This window comes from Rissa tridactyla, chromosome 9 (genome assembly GCF_028500815.1).
Source record: "Rissa tridactyla isolate bRisTri1 chromosome 9, bRisTri1.patW.cur.20221130, whole genome shotgun sequence".
Classification (NCBI taxonomy): Eukaryota; Metazoa; Chordata; class Aves; order Charadriiformes; family Laridae; genus Rissa; species Rissa tridactyla.
The window spans coordinates 20,035,221-20,058,307 of NC_071474.1; the positions used below are offsets into that span (position 1 = coordinate 20,035,221).

Sequence of the window (23,087 nt, forward strand, 5' to 3'; positions counted from 1 at the left end):
GATATGAGGGGAAAACATTAACGTGCTCATCATCCCTTTTGACAAAAGTATTGAAAAAGACTTTTTTTGCACAAATGGAAGGAAAGGTTTACTAATTGAGAAATAACTAAATGATAGCAAGGAACGAGATACTCAAAAGATCCTCAGGCTGAAGTAGGAATACCGCAGTCATAATTCTGAATAGATACAATAAATGAAGAAAGCAATTAGTTTAAAGATTGGACTGTGGCTAAGATATTGAGTAAAAAGAGAATGATTCCATACTCATTTCCTTCCATACTCATCTGCAAGACCACAGAAACAACTTAGAGTATTAATAGTTTTTCTACTGCTAGTTTTCTGCATTGCCATTTATGAATAGAACAGCTTTCACACCATAAAAATCAGACTATAACCAATAATGAGATTCAATTATTAAGGAAACGTGATCTGAATTTTTAATAATTAGTTGCTGCCTTCAATAAACAGAAGTTCTAAAATAAGCCAGTCCACTCCAGAGGGAATTACTCTCTTGCCTGTTACAAAAGAACGACCCCCTGATACCCTGTACACACTACATTATTTGGACAACTCCACAAGGATCAAATACGCTGTATAAAATAGTTGAGGATAAATTAACCCTACAAAACCTCAGCTGGAAACATCATGTGTGGCCACAGTTCTGTAACAAGTAACATGTAACAAGTAGTGTGGTTAAATTTTAGTAAACTTGTTAAGAAGAGATGGGAGGAACCTCATGTCCATATATTAAGGAAATTTTTTTTAGTGAAAATTCCCTCTTAAGTCTCCAAAATAGCACAGCATACAGGAAAAAACAATGGTGACAGAAGGAAATTTCTTCAGGAAAACCCTTGCTTTCCAATTAGCTCTGCTTGTCAACTTCCTTCACACAGTTTAGAGACACAAGAACAAATACTTCCGAGGGACTGCTGCAAACTGCAGTAAGATATTATTCTAAAAAACAAATGCAAAAGGAAACATAATTGAATTTGTTGAATAATAAAATTCAACGGAAAGAAATGAGAAGTGGTTCCTACGGTTCTTCTTTAAGACTCCACTTGTTCTTTCCCACCTAACACTGCCAACTCTACATTCAACTCAACAAAAATTTGAAACATTCAGCTGTAAGTCCCTTAAAGTAACAACGGTTACTGCTGTTTTGTAGAAATGGAGACAAGAAGAACCAGGCAGCTTTACTTTGTTACTTGCAATTGGAGAAGTGTTTCCCATGTGTACTTCTGTTGTAATGCACAACTATCCTCTGCGCTCAAAATAGAGATCTTCTCTAGCACCTATATAGCATACATGTTTCCTTCCCTTCCTCCTCTTTTAGAGGGGCATAAAACCTTTGATGTCTTCCACTCAAAAGCAGATGGTATGTGGAAGACTTAGGAGCACAAGGTACAAACGTGTTTGGAAAGAATATCTCAAAAAAACACCCTAAGAAATGAAAATATGCTGCTTGTTTCTCACTAAAATGTCTAATAGTTGCTTCAGGGGAATCTGACTTTGATGGCACTTAAAAATCCAGCTGGAGAACATCTTGAGAAACAATGCTGTAGTCTTCTGTAGGCCATCTCTTCTACAGCAGTCTACTTTCCATATACAGGAAACTTGGCTTTTTCTGATGCTTCAACTCTTAACAAATGTAGCAAATTCAAATGCAGATAGCTCATTCTGATGGAACTCTCAATCTCTTTTCCCAGCAACTCAGGATGAAGCATAGCGCAGTGTGAATAAGCTGTAAGAATTTATATTTCTCCTATTCTTCAAGCTGAGGTAACAGTGAACATAAATGTCCCCTTTATTAGTCACGGCATATCACAAAGAATAAAGATGAAACCGAAGGGTTTTTACCAGTCAAAACATCCACGATAGGTACCGTACTATCTCTAGCACTTCAGTGTGCTGGCTATTTTACAAAGAGTGGACAACAATCCAAAATGGCGGCAAGTTACATATTGACCAAGCACTGGGGCATGCTTCAGTTCTAGAAGATCAACTAGGATTCACAAAACCAGACATTTCAAAAGAAATGAAAGACCTTAAATAGCATGAAGCTAAACATCTCATCCACTTGATCACACACATCTTTGTAGACCTTTCCCTGACCTTGATATAAGTATCTGAAACGTTTCCCTGTAAATGCACCCTGCATTCATTGGATGAGTCTGGTATTGGGTTATCAACCAAAATTGTCATATACATCATCCAGCACAAGTAGAAAAGTTTTCATTATTGTATGCTAACTTCCCAGTTGCCAAAACCAGACAAAAAAAAAATAATCTGTAAGTACCATGGGACAGCAAGTAAGTCCTCCAGTACCAGAAAACATGTATCAGTACATGTCACTGTGTTCAGTTTGCAAATGAGCTATCTGAGCTTCTTTAGGTTCTAGATAGATCATCTGCATTCACCCCTGTTTCTCCTCAGTGCTACACAGCTGGCACAGAACTTTCTTCTGTAATAAAAAGCTTCTATAGACTGGCTGGTTGATAAAGTCTACTCTTGCATTATTGCTTCTTTTCTGGAGCCTGTGACCAAAACAACTTCATCAGTCTAAAGAACAGTTCAGGAACCATAATCCATATGATATACTGTATCTCAGATCTAACCCAAGATGATTTTTTAGGATTAAAAGGAAAGCGAGTGAAGAGTTGTGTGTCAGATTAATGGCAAAGCTGAAAATGGTGGCTTCAACGGCTATGCTGCAGATCAGAGTGCTGACAGAGGCTATCAGATCTAACACAGAATGCCAGCGTACACCCTGCTGTCGTAGTATGAACAGCTCTAGTAAATCTCTTTACTTGCTCAACTGGTTCAATTGATTATCCATGTACAAGGAATTCCTTTCCACATTATTTACAGATTGAAGTGTAATGAGTGCTGCCACGGAGAGTTTGCTTTACAATTCCAAAAGACTTTTGGAGTGAGCAACCTCTCAGTACTCTGCTTAATGATGAAGGCTGTTAAACTAGAACTTTTACATTACCTAACAGTATTAACACTTCTGTAATTAAAGCATATCATAACCCAATCTAATTTCTGTTAACCTCTTCCCAAGATTTTTACAGATACAACAGACATAAGTCATGATTCTAGCAGAGATTCTGCATCATCCAAAGTGAAGCGGGACTTTTTGGTCTCTGTGTAAAGAAACATCCTTTGCTCCCTCCACTACCTCCTATGAAGCAGCTCATTGAGATTCCTCAGAATGAAGCAGCAACAAAAAAGCAGTACAAAAGCTAAAAATTGGATTTATATTGGAGTAACTGAAGAAGAGGTTGCTTGGTTCGATAGGTGTGCTGGTGTTGAGAGGATGCAAAAACTGAATCTGTATTTTCTGGATACGAGTTCTCCATGTTCAAGCACATTTTATGATAAAAGTTCATTGTTAGTACAAGAATAGACTGTTCCATTTGATATTGAACTTCTCTGCCAATGTTTTCTTCCTGAAGTCACACAAGTGAAAACAGAAAGAAAGTTCCTCATTCACTTGACCTCACAGAAATTTTCACTTGCTTCAAAAGAACATCGCAATTCTAGAAACTAGAATAAATAGTTATAACCTAGGAAATACTATAACCATGCCACAAAGCAACAGAACTTAGCACAACAAATAGTAGGTAATAAGTATTTTTAGATGTTGTTTTTAAATACTCAGTTTTAACATCCTGACTGTCATTATGTACTGTATTTAATTGCAAACACACTTTAACTTAAGAAATACTAACATATTTATCAGGTTCAATATTCACTATGTAAAAAATAAAACTCACCCCTCTTTCTGTGTGATGATGCCAAATCCAAATCAACATTTCGCCTTCCACTCTAGATTGAAAGATTAATAAAAGCCTCATTTCTTTAGGTGAACACATGTGGTGTATAATATTTAAGTATTTAAAATGCATCCCTCACCCATAAAAGTGGGAAAGTTAACAGAACTATAATAATTTCAATTGGTTCTTTTAGCACCATTACTTTCTCTTAACAATGGTGGTTATTAGAAGAGAACAAATGTTTCAGATGTACTTCCCACTTAAATAATTACTGACAAACTCTAAATACATAATGCTAGTTTACTTACCAATGAATAACCTTCCTCATCTGATTCTGGCTGAGATAAATCAGATTCACTTCTTGACTTAATCAGTCTGTAGTTTGAGTTTGCATGGATTGAGCGACTTTCTGCAGTAAGACTTTCACTTCTGCTTCAGGTGCACACACATTTGTGCACACACGCACACACAGAAAGAAAATACTGATATTAGGCAAAGGTAAGAGTTGATAGTCAAATTTAGCAGGTACCACCGTTTTATCTGGGAGCAGACTACCACAGAACGTCACAAGACCACACCAAAGAGGAAAAAAGTGGTCTGATGGCTTCGATTATTATGCTTATAATGGGTATTAGTAAACTTTGTTACTTCATAACACCCTTATTGGTCAACTGAACAAATAGCAACCTCAAAAGACTGATCATTCAAGTGCCGTGGTAAGTATTACACACAGTATACAGAAACGCTTCTGAGCTGAGGGGACAAGAAAACAGAGACAGAGTAAGTGGGTGAAAAAGCACTGAACTTATTAAAAACCCACCCATAAAATGCATCCTAAAGCCGATATGCTGGAGATGAAAGCCACTTTGACGACAGCGGCAGCCACCCACACTTTAGAGACTAGATTTCCAAAAAGAGGCAAAAAGAATGAATTGTACTGGATATATATAATCTCCCTCTGAACTTGCCATCAATACCTTCATTTAAAATACCAGAGCTGAGTGTCTGCATACTAGAAGCCTAAGTAGACTCAGGAGTTCACCTGTAGCACCCGCTACACAATTACTTTGTTATATTCTAATTAATTTATTATATTCTAATACACACACAGATATCTAGAATAAAAGTTTAAATGGGTCAAGTTTAGAATAAAACTGTGTTACCAAGAATATCTCAGGTTATCAACATCAAAATGCACTATTTAAATTATACACTTCTCCAATTCAATGAGCTGTCTGGCTTTATTTTGTTATTCTCTTGTATCTAATAACAGTGTCTCGCACATGCCAATATGCTAGGAATATTTATAAAAATCAATCATGAACAACACTTTTTTCATAATAGGCTTTGAAACTTTGCTTTCAAACATATCCTATAATTTTTTTTGGGGGCACTACTATATAGGACTTTGGTAAAGTTCAAGAAAATACAAATATGGTAAAAAAAAAATCCAGACACAAACAAATTTTAGGAAAAATAAAGAATTTTTCCAATTACCTCAAATGATCTGCATCTCAAATACACCTGATTGTTCATTACTACTCATCACTAAGCCCAACTTTGAAAAGTAAATATGGGCTGCACAGAATAATACTTTTATTGAGGTTTAGTTAATGTGGACAAAGAAAATTGAGAAAAATCACTGTTCTTAACAAAAACATAACATGGCTCTAGGCAAAAATCTCCTTTTAAAAAAAATTCTAAGAATCCTCAGAGGAAAACTGTGGTTATTTAATCAGTTAAAAAGGAAGCAGAGAATAGTTAACTATTCTAAGCAGTCAGCAAAGCTCACCTTGTCATGAGTCCAATCCCCTCAGGAGCAGCAGAGGGAGGTTGCTGTAACTGTCCATCCTCCCTTCGTTTCTGGAGCTCCTCAATAACAGGACTTACTCCTAAGATCAATAAGGCACACCTGTGGATCACAGAGTTGCACGCAGCAGTATACACATCCTGACCTTCTGTCAGATCAGTGCTGATTCTTCGTTCCTGCTGAGACTGAGGAGGTGGATCATCAAGTCTAGTCCCAGTCCCAGTATTCATCCTATCTCGATCCCGACTGCGAGCTACTTCACGGGCTGATAGGAAACATTGAAATATTTCTGTAACATGCAACACAAAAAGAAGGTCTTAACTTCTAGACAAAGCTACACAGAATGAAGTATTCATCTACATCTTAAGCTAAAAACTGCCCCACTACAAAGAACAATGAATATTTTTCCAACAGTAAAAGAACACATTAATAATACAAAGCTACAAAAGAAGTCATGCAAACAGGTTAAATGAAGCATTTACACAATGTTAAGTTTAAAATGAAGAGGAAAATGCAATTTGACCGAACACTAAACACTCTTTCAGTGTCTTACTGCAACCCAACTCCTGTTTGGATAGCATCAAAGAGAAAGAGATTATTTCATGTTTGACTTTTAGCAGACGTACATAAAGTAATGCTTCTGTAAATCTGTATTCCAGACACCAGCATATCTGTAATTCAATACTGAAACCGTTTCAGGGTTTTATTAGCTTTGGTCAGTACAATGAAGATCCTATTAACATTCTTAGCCTTCACTTTGCTTACTTCTGCTATTGTCTTATGTGTCAGATTCTTCTAAAGAAGCCGTGTGTGAGACTGCATCATCTCTGTCTAAAGACCTAAAGCTCTCTTGACTTAATCATTTTCATTTTAAAGATTCAGTTCCCATTTGGAAAGGCAAAGGAAAATCCAAACACTTCCTCATGGATATCAATAGTGAGAAGCAGTAAGGCATCAAGGACACAAACTGAACTCTGCATGTCAGGACCAGCTTCCCTGAGGATCTCCAGTAGAAAAGTCACCATCCTCCTACTTATTTGTGCCCGTAACATTACTGTCTGTCTGGATATTTCTGGATACATTTCCTTTATTGTACACAGAAACTCTGTCCAGGCAGAATTTGAGAACACTGAGCATGTGCCCAGGATAACTGCATTATCAAGCAGCAAAGCATATTACATCTACTGAACAGGTAACATATGTGTAACACCTTCTAGAACCATAAATCACGTCATGAATGAGCACTTCAACGTACACTTTCAGGAAAGCTTACAAATACCAAACTTGGACTAAAACCTCAAAGCTTTTAATAGATTCAAGAAGAGATAGTCAAAGATACAAGTGAACCCCAACTCCGTCAACCCACTGTTATCAACAGCAATTTTGTTTCCAAACTTCAGAATAACACTACCTTTCAAAGCTTATTACATACAAGATTAATACATACAAACAAAGCCAAAATTCTACATATAAATACTGATGAAAACTCAGATATCTGCTGAACAGAAGTTTAGAGAAAACAATATGAAGCCTATTAGTCTTGTAGATAGTGCATATAAGAAGTGCTGGTATATGTCGGATGCCCTGAGAATGGCCCACAAAGACAGACCAGTTGCCAAGTATTCACATAGCCTTCTTTTGACAGAAGACTTTTCTGAGCCAATAACGGCACTACAACATTTTATAAAAATAAACTTATAATCTTTATGCAGACAAATCTTTCATAATCTTTTAAATAATTTCTCCATTTTACCTCGGAGACAAAAATATATTGTCCTTCCAAAGCACATGACATTATTGACACACATAACGAGTACTTACTACCAGCTGTCATAACTTCATGTTCTCTTTCCTCCTCCTCATCTTCTTGTTCTGGGTGTCCTTCTTCTCTGTCCCGTTCTGCCTGCTCCTCCATTTCCGCTTCTTCATCAATTGTCCGAGTAAAAGAATGTTCTTGACTATCAACATCAGCAGATTCTTGGTTATCTAACATCTTGATTAAAAAAATGTATATATACAGCAAAATTAATTCTCACCAAAATGAAAGATGAACATAAAAGGACATAGGTACTTAGTATGTTTTTTTCCTATCAAAAAGATACTTTTGATATTGTGTGATACAAACAACAGACAGCTGTTTACATTCAAGGCTTTAAATACATAAACTGGAGAATTTAATTTTCCTTTAATAAGTGTTACGGAGATTATTTGCAGAAAAACATCTCCATGTAATGCTTACTTAGACTCGATTGTCAAACTTTGACACTTCAGCATCAAAGCCTTTAGCAAACACATGCTGTTGTCTCTTAAAATTTTATCCCTTTAAAAAGGACATTAACATGATAAAACTTACTTTGATGGGCAGGATTTTGTTACTTCAAGTGATACACAATATGTTCCTATTTTTAGTCTTAACAGTCATGAACTTGCAGTTCTTTTCCTCCCTTTTATTTCAATGAAATTAAACAGATGCACACCCCAAGGATCAATGATTAGCACCTCACAGAGGTTCACAAGAAGAGTAATAGTCTTAGAATTTGAATTGTAAAAATCTTTTTGACTGAGTGGATATATTTGAGTTGATGCTTTCCTTCAAGTTGCAGATATAAGTGCTGACCAGTAAAATACTTACTACCTAATAGACAATTTTCCAACGCAGGAAACAGCTTTAGACAATCTGAAGGCAAAGCTTTAAATGTAAAACATACAGTTACACCAGAGATTTTAGATACTTTAGAAGGTAATTAATCCTATAAATCTTGGGACATACACATCCCACCAGCATAATTCATCTGCCCTCTCCTGGCAGTTTTCCTCTCCAAAAAAACAGAAGGTCTTGGTGGCAGCAGATCATGGTCACTAGCACCTCTTATTTACTCTCGTCATTCTATCGTTAAGCCCATGTATACTATGAAAATGCAAACCAGCTATTTTTTCCTCAATAGTATTAAACCTGATATCTCCCTGAAGCAACAGATCCACTGCATACATTTAGATTTGCTGTGATGCATCTGCACAATAAACTTGAGGATTTCCGTGTGTAATGGACCTTATTGCACACACACAGTACTCGGTACCTAACTGTGAGCGTACACAACAGCTACAACATGAAGCAACAGTTTTATTATGTGTTTAGAAAACAATCACCCTGCGTATGCTTGGTAAGCCAGAGAACCACCAAGCTTAATGTATGCATACTGTCCTGTGTACACATACTACATCCAATGCTTTCAGAAGTGCTGAATCTCTTGCAGATATGTTAGACCCCTACCATGAGAAAGGAAGGGACAAAGACACATATGCCCTTAATATTAATTAAAAGGAGAAAACAGACCTACACAATTTTAAAAAGCATCTGTTCTGTATAATATAGCAAAAAGCCTCATAATCCTTATGTCAAATAAGAATTTCCTCGATTAAAAAATCCCACTTGTAGATTGTAAACAGCAATTTAAAATCCTATCAGAGAAACCCTAATCCTACTTCAAGAACTATCTTGTAATGCCTAACCAGTCCCCAACCTTGAGTAATTCAATGAACATTTATATCATCAATTCTGACCAGGCTTAATAAAACAATTCAGAAGTTACCACCATGCTAGTTCCAGGCCCATCCTAGCATGTCTAACATTCATGTTAGGACTAAGAAGAGAATCTGGACGGGGAGGAAGGAAAAAGGGGTGACGTAAGGCAGGGAAGGGGAACACAGAGGTGCAGAGAGGGACAGACACCAGAGGGCCAGATAACTCAGTTGGGTTCAGGAATGGCAGCCAAGCTGTGGCCTGGTCAACACAGCTAAGCAATCTACATCTAAGTTGTAGGCTTCTATGGTGCAGCATACTAGTGCTATGTTTACAGGTAAAACTAGGCTTCAGGCCGTGCTTGAGTTAAATACTGTCAATCAATCATTTGCTTCCATTGATTTAATACCACATGTACTACAGATCAATAGACTCCTAATTATACATTGCCCATTTTCATTTGCGAACTCCTGATTTTGCGAACTCCTGAAAAACTCCTGTTTTTCAACAAGGGAGAACAAAAATGCTAGCAGCATTATGAATTATGTAATATTTTCTTAATACACGGTAAAGCCTGAAGAACCGAAAAGAGATTTCCAGGCTTACCCATCTGTCTCTTGAGGATGACCTAGTCTGAATAAGTTCCATGTTCTTGCAGGCAAGCAAGCGACTCCGAACTTTATACACACAACGGTATACTTCTGCCAAGGCTTTGCCAGGCTGGTACCTACAAAAGAGAGACCCAAACCAGAAAAAAAAAATCATAGAAATTTTCTTTTAAAATTTAAAGTTGGATTTTTAAAAGCAGCTTTAATTTACTTGCCTGCTCTCACCACAAGCTTGACTAAGTAAACTTGTATGTTTCAGAAGAGCCGCAAGAACAAATCTGGACACGGTATCGAGGAGTGATTCATTACTTAATGTTGCGGTATCCCAATCTGAAAATAGAAAGGATTCATCAAAACTGGTGACTGTTTCCAACAAACAAATATATTTTCAATGACATCATTAAAAAAAATCTCCACCCATTTAAAACTTTCAATTTAGAAGTAGTTCAACGCTTAAGAAATAAGTTTAGCATCAGTAACGCCTAAATACACTGCTTCAGACAAATGTGTTCTGGTCTACCCAAGGTACTCCAGTTTAACATCCAGCCAAGGGTCTCCACGCAAACCGCCACTAGAGACTCCAAGAGCTGAACTCAGGGTGCAACCTCTCCTTCAAGCGAGGATACTGCACTGGAGCTCTTCTCTTTACAGAGACATTCATTTACATGGAACTTGTTCAGAAACATGCCATATTTGAGATTTTCTGCTCTTTTACCCATGGTTGAAACCACATTCAAGAATTATTTCACAGACTCACTTATGAGGAAAATGCCTTATCTCCAGCAGGAAAGACAACTATTAACACAAGCACAAGCTTAAGCAAAAGCTTCACTGCTAATATTAACAAAAGATATTTTCAAGTCTCAAAATTAAGGTTTGTCCAGTATTTCCAGAAACTGACTTTTTCATGTCAAAATAATTTTCCCCCAGTTTAAAAAAACCACTACGAAAATAACATTGTTCTGAATGTTGTTTTGAATTACTGTCTACTGTTGTAGACAGTAAATTATCCATGAGCCAACAATGTGCCCTTGTTGCCAAAAAGGCCAATGGAATCCTGGGCTGCATAGGGAAGAGGGTGGCCAGTAGGTCAAAGGAGGTCATTTTCCCCCTCTACTCCGCACTGGTGAGGCCACAACTGGAATACTGCGTCCAGTTTTGGGCTCCCCAGTTCAAGAGGGACAGGGAACTGCTGGAGCGGGTCCAGCAAAGGCCAACTAAGATGACTGAGGGACTGGAGCGTCTCCCTTATGAGGAAAGGCTGAGAGAGCTGGGACTCTTTAGCCTGGAGAAGAGAAGGCTGAGGGGAGACCTTATTATGGCATACAAGTATCTAAAGGGTGGGCTGAAGGAGGATGGAGCCAGACTCTTTTCAGTGGTTCCCAGTGACAGGACAAGGGGCAATGGGCACAAGTTGGAACATAGGAAGTTCTGTTCAAATACATGGAAAAACTTCTTTACAGTGAGGGTGACAGAGCACTGGAACAGGCTGCCCAGGGAGGTTGTGGAGTCCCCTTCTCTGGAGATTTTCAAGACTCGCCTGGATGCAGTCCTGAGTAACGTGCTCTAGGCAATCCTGCTTTAGCAGGGGAGTTGGACTAGATCTCTAGAGGTCCCTTCCAACTCTGAAGATTCTGTGATTCTGTGAATAACTGAACTGCCAAGCAAACCTCCACAAGGTACCATAATTTTTCATGGAAGAAACAATATTACTGTCCCACTTCCTTCAAATATCTTATAATATTTTTTTCAATTAAATATTATCCATGAATCCTTGTAAACTGCTGTAGAAATCACAAAAATTTACCTGGCCACATAAAGTTTAGTCTAAAACACCTGCTCCTCAGCAAGTTCCATTACTTTGCATTTGATACTACGCTAACTGTCACCATACAGCTTTCAGTCAGTTTGCATTGTGAAAATAGCAGAATCCATCAGCTTCTAAAATACCCAATTCCATAATCAAAATAATACATATAATAAAACATTACTCATCTCCGATTTTGCAAAAAGACAACCAGCATTTTTTACTGGAATTCCTACTTCGGTGGAATTCTGCAACAGATTTCTCTGTGTTGCTCTCCACAGGCACACAATACTATTTGTTGTCTTCTTGATCTGGCGTAGCTTGGCCAGAGCTACAGAAAAATGATCTCTGGATCCAGTAGAGAGTCACAGTACAACAGCAATGCTTAGCGGATCTCATTAAAAGGAGACCTGGGAAGCTTGAGCAGGAACCCAGATTTTAGGCAATAAGCATAAAGAACCATTAATACTGTCTAGGCCAGCCTCCCAGAGACTTGAAACACAAAAGATGACTTATCCCCTTCATCCATTCCTAACAGATTTTGCAAGTTACTTTGCCTTCCCCCATCTATTTCCCATCAATTTTTCTTTTTAATTCCAAGTTTCACCCTGGTCTACCAGGAAAACAGAAACACCAACAAAGAAGCAAACAAGAGTCTCTTTTTTCCAGTTTGGAGGGGAAAAGAATATTGAACTCTTATGTATGCCAAACACTGGAATCAACATCTAAAATAAGTAACAGAAAAAGCAAAAGAAGGGGGACATGAAAATAAATTAAGTTTATCATGTCACAGAATTAAAATCCTTGCCAAAGAAAATATAGGATTCTGCTAGGCATGTAACTGAAGCATGCAATACGCTTTTAGCACACGCATATATTTTTAGCATCTTACCTTTACTAACAGCATAGTCTTGCATACTCATCCAGAGGCTTCTTGCTGGCTCTTTTGTACAACCCAAGGCCAAATCAACATAGACAGAAATCTCAGGTCTCAGCTTATAATCAAATGGTTTCTGTTCCTCATTTCCAGATAGGGCCACTTCTAATAAGGAGCTCATGCATTTGTCTAACAGAAGGGAAATACTTACGAAGTTAAACTCTGCAGATTTTGAGGATTACATTCATCTATCTAAAAGTGTATAACACAGGTTTCACTATCCACTTTGTTTAAAAAAAAAAATCAAGACATCCAATTGCTCAACTACAAACCCATGTTAAATAAGGAATAAAGTGACTTAGAGTTAGAATTTACCTAAAACATAGGAAGATTTAGAAGCATTATCCAACTCTGTTTCAATAGCATAAATCTGTATCATTAATTCTACCTGAACTATATAGCCATACGCTTGCAATTATTGTATCTTCAGACATGGACCCATTTCAAAATACCATGTCTAATAAATTAAGTCTTGAAGTAGTCTACTCAGAATGAGAAGGAGATGTGAACAGGCCACAGAGAAGTGTAAGTGCATTATTCAGATAGGAAGGGACGACTAGAAAATACTAATGCTGAGTCCTGTTAACACTTCCGGTAGATAAGAAGGATTTAAATTTGTTAATAGTATTATTTCTAATTAACAAAAATTCCACTTTTTAAGTAGAATACAACTTAAGATAATCTTTTTCAATAATAAATATGAACAATGGAACCCCTGGCGTGTCTGTTAAATGCCGAGCATCTAAGAGTAAAATATGTAAAATTAACTCAGGAAAGTCTGTGTTACTTCTTTCACTGAGAAATTGCAGATTTTTTTCCTTCCACATGCATTTCCAAGACCCTTTGTAAACTACAGCAAATACTTAAATATCCTTTTCCAACTTTTTGTATTACTACATAAATAGACAAGAATGCTGAAAGACAAACCCTAAGCACACAGATTTATTCAAACATCAGCAGAAATTTCCAAACTGAACACAAATATTTATAATGACAATTAGACACTTGCATTTAACAGCTTACCTAAATGAGGAATATCCATTTCCACTCCATCACTGAAAAGTGGAGTTTTCAACCAATAGGCTGTATCTTGTTCCTCAGGGGACACTGGAGGTCCTTGAAGCATGCCACCAAGACAGCGCCCAATGAGCAAAGCTACAGTTCTCTCCAGATCAACAAGCCATACCCAAGACTGAGCAGGCTGTGGTAAGGGCACTCCAGCAGGATCAATTAATTCAGGTCCACCTAACAAGTATTAGCAATGAATTGTCAAATTAGTCACTGCTGCCCAGATGTTAAAAACAATTCCAAAATTAGTAAAATTCATGACAGATCTTGTTAGTATTTCCCAGTTAATAGCAGATTTACCCCTCAGCCAACAACCTGTAAACTGAAGAAACAGCAGTTAGGACAAACAAATAAGTTAACATTATACCTTCAGTGGCAGCAGAGGCCATCACCATTCATGGTACAACTGTTCAGAAACCAGTAAAGGCTCTTTCAAACTCTGCCCAAGCACCAAAATAGGTCCAATACATATTCCTTTGTGTTCTGATAAACATGCATAGATAAATGATACAACTGGAAACAGCACTTAATAAAAGCAGAAAACTTTGCCAAAAACATTAATAAAAAATTCAATGAATGGCAAATAAGTCGTATAGTTTAGTTTCAGGCAGTCCTGTGAGAAGGCAGGGAGCTGGAATCAATCATCCTTATGGGTTCCTTCCAACTTGAGATATTCTACGATTCTAAAAGCAGTGTTTCTTTTGCAAGTAAAGAATGGTATTTTCATGTATTACAGACTTCGTATTTTCAGTTATATAGTTGCCATATTGCTCTTGGATTCCCACTCAAGTCAATATACATTCTGGTTTGACAGAATAAAGAAGTTTGCCTGCAGCTCAAAATATTTTACATCAAGGGATGTTAATACGTTTAAGAATTTGGAAAGGAGATGTAACAAGACACTTTGCTTAAAAAAAAGCACCATCTTTAAACGGAAGGTTAAACTTCCATTATAAAGTGGTAACGTCATTCTTTATTTTTCAGATTAAATCTGTGTTAGTTATTACGCTTACCATGAAGTGGCCACTGTAATTCTTGATCTTCTAAAAGGGCTGCAGCAGGTAACAGCCTATTAAGACGATCTAAAGGCGGCAAGAGATCTAGCAGGTAACTCAACAAAGGTCGAGCTACTGATACTGGCAGTAACAATAACGAGTTGACAATCTGAGAGAGCATACTACCAGCAGCCGATACATAAATTACATCTACAGAGAGGAAAAAAAAAAGCACAATTTAATAAGTCAGAAAGAATCGCATAAAAATATATCAGCTGTCTCAACATGTCTCAACTGAACGTGTTGAATTGGGGATTTGTTTAATAATTATTAATCCACTCTACATTTTACTTCTGAGCTTTTCAGTAATCTCAAATACATCAAGTAATCTCAAAGTACATTTTATGTACTTTTAAAAAGAGAAATCTAGAACAAAACTGAAACGATATCCTCTCTATTCTATATTTTTCCTGTATGCAACAAGTTAAATCAAAAACATGAACCAGATGCTATCCTTGGGTGGACACTTCTCCTCCTTTGGGGGAGGCTTGGGATGTCTACTTTATGCAGACATAGGGAAAATAAAGTATTTTGTTATTCAAATCTAAACAAACAAGAACTGCCCTAAGCTTACAGAGCCACCATTACTATTTTTCCATGAACATTTACCTCTCAGTTTTTCCCCAACACTACCATTCCAAGAGCTTTCCTTAAGCAGCGTTGCAGAACGGGAATAGATATCTGTAGCATGAGGCAATAAAAGCTGAAGGTGTTTGTGAAGCAGCGCCACACTGCTGGAATTCTAGAAGGAAAGAAACAACCAAATATAAGAATAATTCTAAAAATGTATTTAAGGGGTTCATTATTTAAATCAGTTTAGCTTTCACATACTCAGAAACAGGAATCTTACATTCTGGTGCTCATGCGTATTGAATTTGCCCCCCACCAAATTATAACAATAAGAACACACACCTCACTAACACTGTTGATGTGGCAATAAGCCAGCAACTGTTTCTGCAGGGAACATAAAAGCTCATGAAGATGAGCAGGTTGGCTGTTTTCTGATGATGATGTACCCAGTAAAAATTTATCACTATTTTTTTCCAGTTCTCCAAAGGCTTGGTCCTATTAAGACAAAAAGAGGGGTGGGGGGGAAGAGCAATTAACTCTGTCTTCAAATGCTATAATACTTTACTATCACCTTAAAAAGAAGCATTTTTACCTTTACCATGTGCACCTGTGATTATCAAAGAAATCGGGAAATGTCCAGTGGATCACGGGATAACCAAACTTGAAACTACAATCGTTTAGAATGCCACAGTAGTGACGGTGATAACTGTCAAGTGAACATTTCTAGTCTAAAGAGGGTATTTTCAGATGTGGAAATATTTTCGTTCAACTCGCCAAGGACAACTGGATGAAAGAACTCACTTCCCACCCTCACCCCCACATCACAATATGTTAAAACAAGTAATAACCATTTAGGTTATTAGGTGTGGGCTGATATATAAAATGTTTCAGATTAGAATCCTTCCTTGCATTATCTGGGCTAGCACTAAGAAAAGCAGAAGGTAGATGGCTGCTTGACTTCTTTGTGAATTCTACTCAAAAAACTGAGTTAGTTTCAAGTAGAAAATTCAAAGCGGATAGCTCAATCTAGATGGCTAGTGGAGGTTTAGAGAAAAGAACAAAAACCTACTAACCCTCATCCTCAGGAGAGAGGGATACTATACCACAGAATTCGAAACTGCTCATTTTTTTTCTTGCTTTTGTTTTTAACTGGCTAGTTAAATAAGAAGGTGAAAAAGTCAGTTACTTGATTTTAAGCTTCCCTAAACTTTTCATCAGCCCCCACCATTATACAGCTAGGAACAACAATCTGTTTGACACACTAGGTATAATAAGATGGCTGACCTGTCCTTCTGAACTGTTGTAAGATAGGTACCCTAGTGAAGTTAATTAAAGAGACTGATGTTCCTGGTGTCTGCCTATCTTTCCCTGGTGGCTGAGATGATACTGACAAAAAAGGATTCCATACAGTCTACTTACTTGATGTGTTACATTCTATCTTCAAAAAATTTTGAAGCCAAAGTAAAAGCAATAAAATACTTCAGCCTGATAGGAAAGCATCTAATTTTACATAAGCCAAGTTAAACAATAACATTAGAGCCATAATGTTAGAGATTATTTAACTGATTTTAGTCCACTTCAGGACAAACACATATGGCAATGCTACTTTAGATACACAAAAAGAGCACCATTTTCTGAAAGTGAGGAAAAACTTTCAACCCTTCTAAGTATTCAAAATTCATTACCATTTAGTAAATAAATATATGGCCTATACATACTGTATAAAATCCCAAATTTCTTAGAAGAGTCTTCATTAAGATTTCAGCTAGATGAGTATCAGGATGACTGCTCTGGACAGCATACGTTTGATCAGAGAGATTTCCGTAGCTGATACATAATGCGGAAGTTTCTGTGGCATCAGATGGTGAGCTATACCCAAGCAGGGAAGCTACATGGGTGTGATCCTGTAAGCTTGTCAGAATAATATCCAATTGCATTCTCTAAAGGAAAATGTTTAGACACGAGAAACACTCTTTGTTAATGAAGGTAAAATAATGAGCTAGGAAGAAAAAAGCGTCAGTCATAGTTACGCAATAAAAATATTCTAATGAGACGTGAAAATAAGCTGGAGGACTTTACCAAAAAAATCCAAACAGTTTTTTCTGCAGATTTGTAGTACTAAAGAACAGATAAATATACCAAATTATATGACCATAGCTAGTAAAAATCTGAGATTAAGACAGAGAGATTAGACATTGGATCAAATGCTTTCTCCAGTTTGTTCTACTTAACTGATTATTTGCTGGGGGAGAGAATAAATCTAATCTGTGCATAGGAAAAAGGAAAAGGATAAAAAGCAGGGCAAGCATACATTAGACCAAGGGAGGTGGCAGATGCAGGGCAATGATCTTCAATTTCAGCACTATTCTCCAGTGTTGCTGGTAATGATTCCTGAAAAACCTAAACTTACTCTACCCTACTAATTGTCAGGGGTTTTAGTTTGTACAGGTACTAATCTTCAGAAATCTTCAGAAGATTAGAAGCAGAAGATTCTTCTTCATAGTTTCAGTATCAGTGTAAACCAGTCTATTCCACAGTTTATAAAATAAAAGATTTGACCACGATTCCATCTGTACAGAACTGAACAACAGTTTCTCTCATTTTTTAACCTGACACTACTGCTGAAGCTTCAGTTCCTATTGCCCTCGAGGGCAGGAACAGATGTTCCTTGAATTTCTTTCTTTCCATTTGTATAATTTTCCAGGATACTGGGCAAGTTTCCCATCCTGCATTAACTCCTGTTCTTTACATCCAAGAAAGAAAAAGAAAAAAAGGAACATTCCAGTCATCTTTGCAAAGCAGGGTGAAATCGATGTATGAAAAGCATTATACAATTATAGTTCCCCGAAAATAGCTAATCTTCTGTTACGAAGACTTGTTAAATCAGGCTAGTATTCAAAAATGTCTAACCTTTAAACTTGTCTAGATACGCTAACACAGCAATTCCTAACCTTTCTGTATTCAGGCTTCACTTGAACATGTACTGCTCCTAACCTCGCTAGATTTTGATTTAGGCAGGCTACAGATTTTGTTAAGCTGGGCTTTGCACTGCATCTCACCAATAATGTGCCTGCACTCTGCAAGTAAGGCTCACCTCACTCTTCAAAACGTTCTAGCAAAGAAATAATTAATACACAACTGCTCTCAAAGCACAGCATATTTTTACTTGACTTTACCTGTCCTTTTGATAAGCTTTCCCATCTATCAGGACCTTGGGGTAGAAGGGAATGTAGCAATTCCATTCTCTCTCGCAATGGAGGAAGTAGCATAGTTGCTCCTACTGACAGAGTTTCAATTACGACCTAAAATTAGAGTAGCAGAAAATATTTTTTAATGGTGTGGGGAGGGAAACATCAACTCAACTGTGTCTTTAAAAAAATACGGTACATCACACAGGATATGTCCAGAACACCCACTTAATTTTATTTACCCCCAGAATTCCATCACGCAATAGCACATTAATCTTTTATTCTGTAATGCAAAGATACATGGTACACTGAAGGAGTGAAACAAGACCAACATCTTGTCAAAACAGTAACTTAGTTAATCAGTCCACAACATTAACGTTTTTGTCTCTTTATTACAAGTAATAATAATTAAAATGTTACAAAATAAAAGCAGCTTTTTGAAATTCTCACGCAAACATTCTCATCTACTTTCAGGTCATAAAATAGTGATGCTGATTTGATTTTTTAACTTTAGTGAATAAAACTGGTAAGTCAGAATCATATTCTGCAGTGCCAGGTTCAGAAAGTCAGAAAAATCTCTAATTACACAGTCAAAGGAAGAAAGAAAAGAAAGAATTTTCAAATAGAAACAAAAAAGCATTACTTACTTCCTGAATTTCATCAGGGACAGAAGAGTCCATCAGCCTAAACAACAAATTTCGAAGAGGACCAGCTTGTCGACCAAGAATGCTTGTAGCTACACCTCCAGCCAGTGCAAGTGCAAGATGATTAGAAAGCAGCTTCAAACACAATTTAAGAAAATTGTGATGTTCCCTGTAAAAAGAAATACATCCCCGTTAACCTCTCCAATTATTAGCCGTACTCCCTTTCACTTATTTGTGCACTATGCTTTTAACTCTCATTTGATTTTGCATACCAGAAAGATATGTAAATTACAACTGGGACTTTAAAAGAAACTCCTCTGAAAACCTCTTGTCAATCTGCTCAAAAGAACAAAAACCAAAGCCAGAATAGAGAAAAGTATCTTTGTGGACAATGGTTCCAAGAGGCATTCATTCAGTTTAGCAAAGTAGTCCCATGAATTAGGAAGCAAAATCATCCCAAAATACACAAACAGACAAATATATTCATCACATAAAGGAAGCAATAAAACGTACAACAATCAAATTAAAAATTAAAAGCCAAGATATTAATTTCTAGTCATCTTAAAAAAGAAAACTTTTGAAAAACTTTGTAGCAAGGACAAAAGATTCTTAAGATCTTTGATATTTACAGTGTTTTTTTCAAGCGTCAGTGAGGAAACGTTCACACTTTCATATTTTATAGCAAAACATTTAAAATGTCACCTTCAGTGAAAAGATTAAAATCTGGAAGCTGTAATAACAATTACTGACAATTTGTCAAGAAGCTGTTTTAGTCAACATGGCACTATCAAGACAGGTTTAGTTTTGTTGGGTTTCTTTTTCTGGAGCACCTTCCAGAAAAGACAAATTTGTGGAAATGCATAAAGGCTTCCCAAATTCAAAGCAGGGAAAATGCTGCTTACATAAATATTTCAAACCTAAGTGACATTTCACATCTAGGAATCTCACATTTGTGAGAACCAGCTTGCATTTTCAAATCTAACGACATATCTTATTTTTTAAAAAAAATTTAAAAAGTAAAACCCACACGGAACTGATCATGAAACATACAAAATATCCTTAATTGTCCATTACTAAGAAGCAAACTGCTGCAAATTTAATACTACGCCTCATTACAAAGTTTCATAGACAAATCAGTTCCTGAAAAAATTGGGAACTGCCTTTCTCTATTTTGTTCATTCAGGTGGAAAACAGTTACTCTACTTGACATAACCGGAGCAACAGAGCCATCCATGACCTTTAAAAAAGTCTTTCATGCATTCCGAGAGATTTCTATTTCTCCAGATGTGATCAGAGACCTTCAGCTGCGAGAAGGAAACAGCCCACCCTCACTAGCTAAAAACGCTTGTAGAAAAATATCCTAATTCCTTAGAGAAAAACAGGGTTTTATCAGAGCATTGATCCCAACTCAAAATGCAAGAGCATATATACACCTGCTGGTCTGAGCATTATACATGTGTTAGTCAATAACTGAATGTATGGATTGACGGACTATCACTTGAAGAATTCATTTTTGCCTAAGCTTAGCAGTAGATTAGAGTCAGTAAGCAGCCACCCAAACTGGTTACGGGAGGAAGAACTTCCAAAGCAGAAATAATGTATAGAAATAGTGAATGCATTTCAACTACATAGAAAAATGTGTTTTAAGGGATAACTCTGAAAGAAAATACTCAATTCAGTGCACAACTAAAATAAATTCCAGACAAAAGATGCTGCTTCATTTGCGGCACTGAAAAGCTTCTGTGTTATACAAACAAACAAACAGCACCTGAAAAAGCAAATAAACGAGACTTGTTAAAGAAAAGACTAATCAGGATTAAGTCACACACCATTGTTTTGAAGAAAAATAATTTTAAAAATCTATAAAATGTATATGCTGTATATACCTTGATGAAGGAAAAGGAAGAGGTGGAATTTCACTGTTAATTTTGTCACAGTAGTGCTCAAGAAAAGAACGAAGATGTGAAAAGGTACTTTCTTCAAGGTCTACACAATAGGGTCTGTGCCACGCCACAACTTGCCTGGAATCAAACAACAAAATAAGTTAACTACTGAAAATATTCTGCTTTAAGAAATTAACAGTTTAAGTAGGTTCAGTAGATTCTTGACCAGACCAATTTTTTTTCTTCGAACAAACTAATATGACTGAGGTAGATCAACTCCCTGATCGCTGAAGGCATTTGCTGCTCTCTTTTCTGTAAAGGTCTTTACAAATCAAACACTCTTCATTTATGAACAAAACCACCTACAATGCCATAAATATAAAGCCATACGTATTTAATCTGATTCATGCAAAACTTGATCAGTACTCATAAAGCTGGTTTTAGTACAAATGCCGTATTATAAAGAGACTTTGATACAATGGAAGAATTCAAAAGGGGTAGTACCACTTAGTACTTTTTGAGTCTCACTATTTTCTTAATTGATTTTTCTAATATAGCTCCATTTAAAACAGGGCATTACTGAATTAGCTTCCAAATATTAAGTTTTTCTATTCCTTTGTGGTAGTCCATATACAAACCTGAGGTTTACCGGTTCTCTTCAATCACTTGCTTAAGTCTTTGGTGTAACGAAGTATTATTTCAGTTATTGTATGTTAATAACCAAACTATTTAGATACCTGTTTTTAGGTTAGGTTAACATGTAACCATGCAGAAATTTGTTAAGATGTTTATATCCACGTCAGTAATTTGTATGAACTTCCCCATTTCCCAAAGTCTTGTGCTTAGTTTACTCCTTGTTACACTAAAGGAAACTGCCTAAGACATTAAAAAAATCCTGTCAGAAGCACAAAATACTGAGTTGTTTCTCCTCCCACTGCCTAACGTGCCAATTTTTAGTAAACAGAGGCAATTTCTGTCTAGCAGCAGGTAAGAAATCCTCATACACAAAGAACTAATATCCAAATCCTTGGTGGTGTTATATTTTCACTTGTAATCTGTAACAGTTTAAAAAGAAGAAAGGAGGACAGAGAGGAAGAGAAAGCAAAGGAGAGAGGGGAAGAGAGAAGAAAAGACTCTCCAAAACATTACAAGCAGAATACTTGAAACACATGACATGGTTAACACCTTCAGTGAAGAGTTACATGGATCCCAACATGGACTTGTATAAAAAGAAATTTATACTTGTCCCCCAACGTCATTGTTACCTGTCCCTTGGAAGAGCTGTCCAGGCAAGGCTATGGGATGTTCCTGCTGAAATCTGTTGAATTGCCACTCCATCTAAACCACTTACTTTCTTCGGTTTAGTAATGGGACCAGTAGAGTTCCCTTGACCACACTGTCCCATTGAATTGTTACCCCAAGCATAAACTTCATTATCTATAAACATAAATAAAGTAGAAAACAAAATCTGAGATACAATTGCTTTTGATGAAGAGGAAGATTGTGTATTTTTACACCTTATTCTTTTTACCATGAGAAAGTGACAAACAGTGACTGTCACCAATTGAAATATCAACTATTCTTGTAGCAGCCAGTTCTTCAATAAGCTTAGGCCTGAGAGCAGTTGCCTCTGAAGAGCCACAGCCAAGGCACGCACCGCAGCCCCATGCATAAACCTAGAGCAAATAAAATATCAGCGTGTCAAATTTTTATTATTGGTGATCACAAACAAACTAAATACCAGATAACCACTTGCACATTAATCGCAATCACACTTTCAAAAACACACACAATACTTTCATGACTCTACTGTACATTTCATTCCCCGCAACCACTCAGCTCACTGGCACAGAGCACACCAATGGGGAGGCTGCTGCAAGAAAAGAAACTGCTACAGTAAACTTCAGCACTCCTAATCCATCCATTAAATACCCACTGCCTTTGAGTCACAGTGAGGTGATGGTGGGGGTCAGTTTGCTTGCACGTGTAGAAATGCTTATCATATTACCCGTATATACATCATACCGGTAAGGGCCCCCATTTACCATCTAGATGTTTATCTCCAAACTCTCTAATCTCCAATCTGTAATGTTTATCTCCAATCTCTAAAATTTTTCAGATTAGAAATAAAACTTTCAGTTAACATCTATATTCTAAAATACATATTTAAAAAAAACAAAACACTAAATCACTTCACCACCAGAGTTCGTTAATGCAT

At 36.8% G+C, this 23,087-nt stretch overlaps 1 protein-coding gene across 12 annotated transcripts in view; it reads right to left on the minus strand.

Annotated features, from left to right (window-relative positions):
• Nucleotides 1-23,087, minus strand: part of HERC1 (HECT and RLD domain containing E3 ubiquitin protein ligase family member 1) — a 105,542-nt gene that overhangs the window by 51,560 nt on the left and 30,895 nt on the right. For 11 of the 12 annotated variants that reach the window (XM_054215647.1, XM_054215649.1, XM_054215653.1 and 8 more), the window contains 17 exons: nucleotides 22,401-22,545; nucleotides 22,135-22,306; nucleotides 20,873-21,007; nucleotides 18,990-19,155; nucleotides 18,331-18,456; nucleotides 16,873-17,094; nucleotides 15,497-15,649; nucleotides 15,194-15,326; nucleotides 14,543-14,734; nucleotides 13,485-13,706; nucleotides 12,417-12,590; nucleotides 9,933-10,047; nucleotides 9,716-9,836; nucleotides 7,411-7,582; nucleotides 5,572-5,878; nucleotides 4,088-4,208; nucleotides 3,780-3,831 (listed from right to left, as the gene is read on the minus strand). In XM_054215647.1, the coding sequence (XP_054071622.1) occupies nucleotides 3,780-3,831; nucleotides 4,088-4,208; nucleotides 5,572-5,878; nucleotides 7,411-7,582; nucleotides 9,716-9,836; nucleotides 9,933-10,047; nucleotides 12,417-12,590; nucleotides 13,485-13,706; nucleotides 14,543-14,734; nucleotides 15,194-15,326; nucleotides 15,497-15,649; nucleotides 16,873-17,094; nucleotides 18,331-18,456; nucleotides 18,990-19,155; nucleotides 20,873-21,007; nucleotides 22,135-22,306; nucleotides 22,401-22,545 (2,728 nt within the window). The remainder of the gene's footprint in view (nucleotides 1-3,779; nucleotides 3,832-4,087; nucleotides 4,209-5,571; nucleotides 5,879-7,410; nucleotides 7,583-9,715; nucleotides 9,837-9,932; nucleotides 10,048-12,416; nucleotides 12,591-13,484; nucleotides 13,707-14,542; nucleotides 14,735-15,193; nucleotides 15,327-15,496; nucleotides 15,650-16,872; nucleotides 17,095-18,330; nucleotides 18,457-18,989; nucleotides 19,156-20,872; nucleotides 21,008-22,134; nucleotides 22,307-22,400; nucleotides 22,546-23,087) is intronic. The other variant, XM_054215657.1, reaches the window with a different exon arrangement.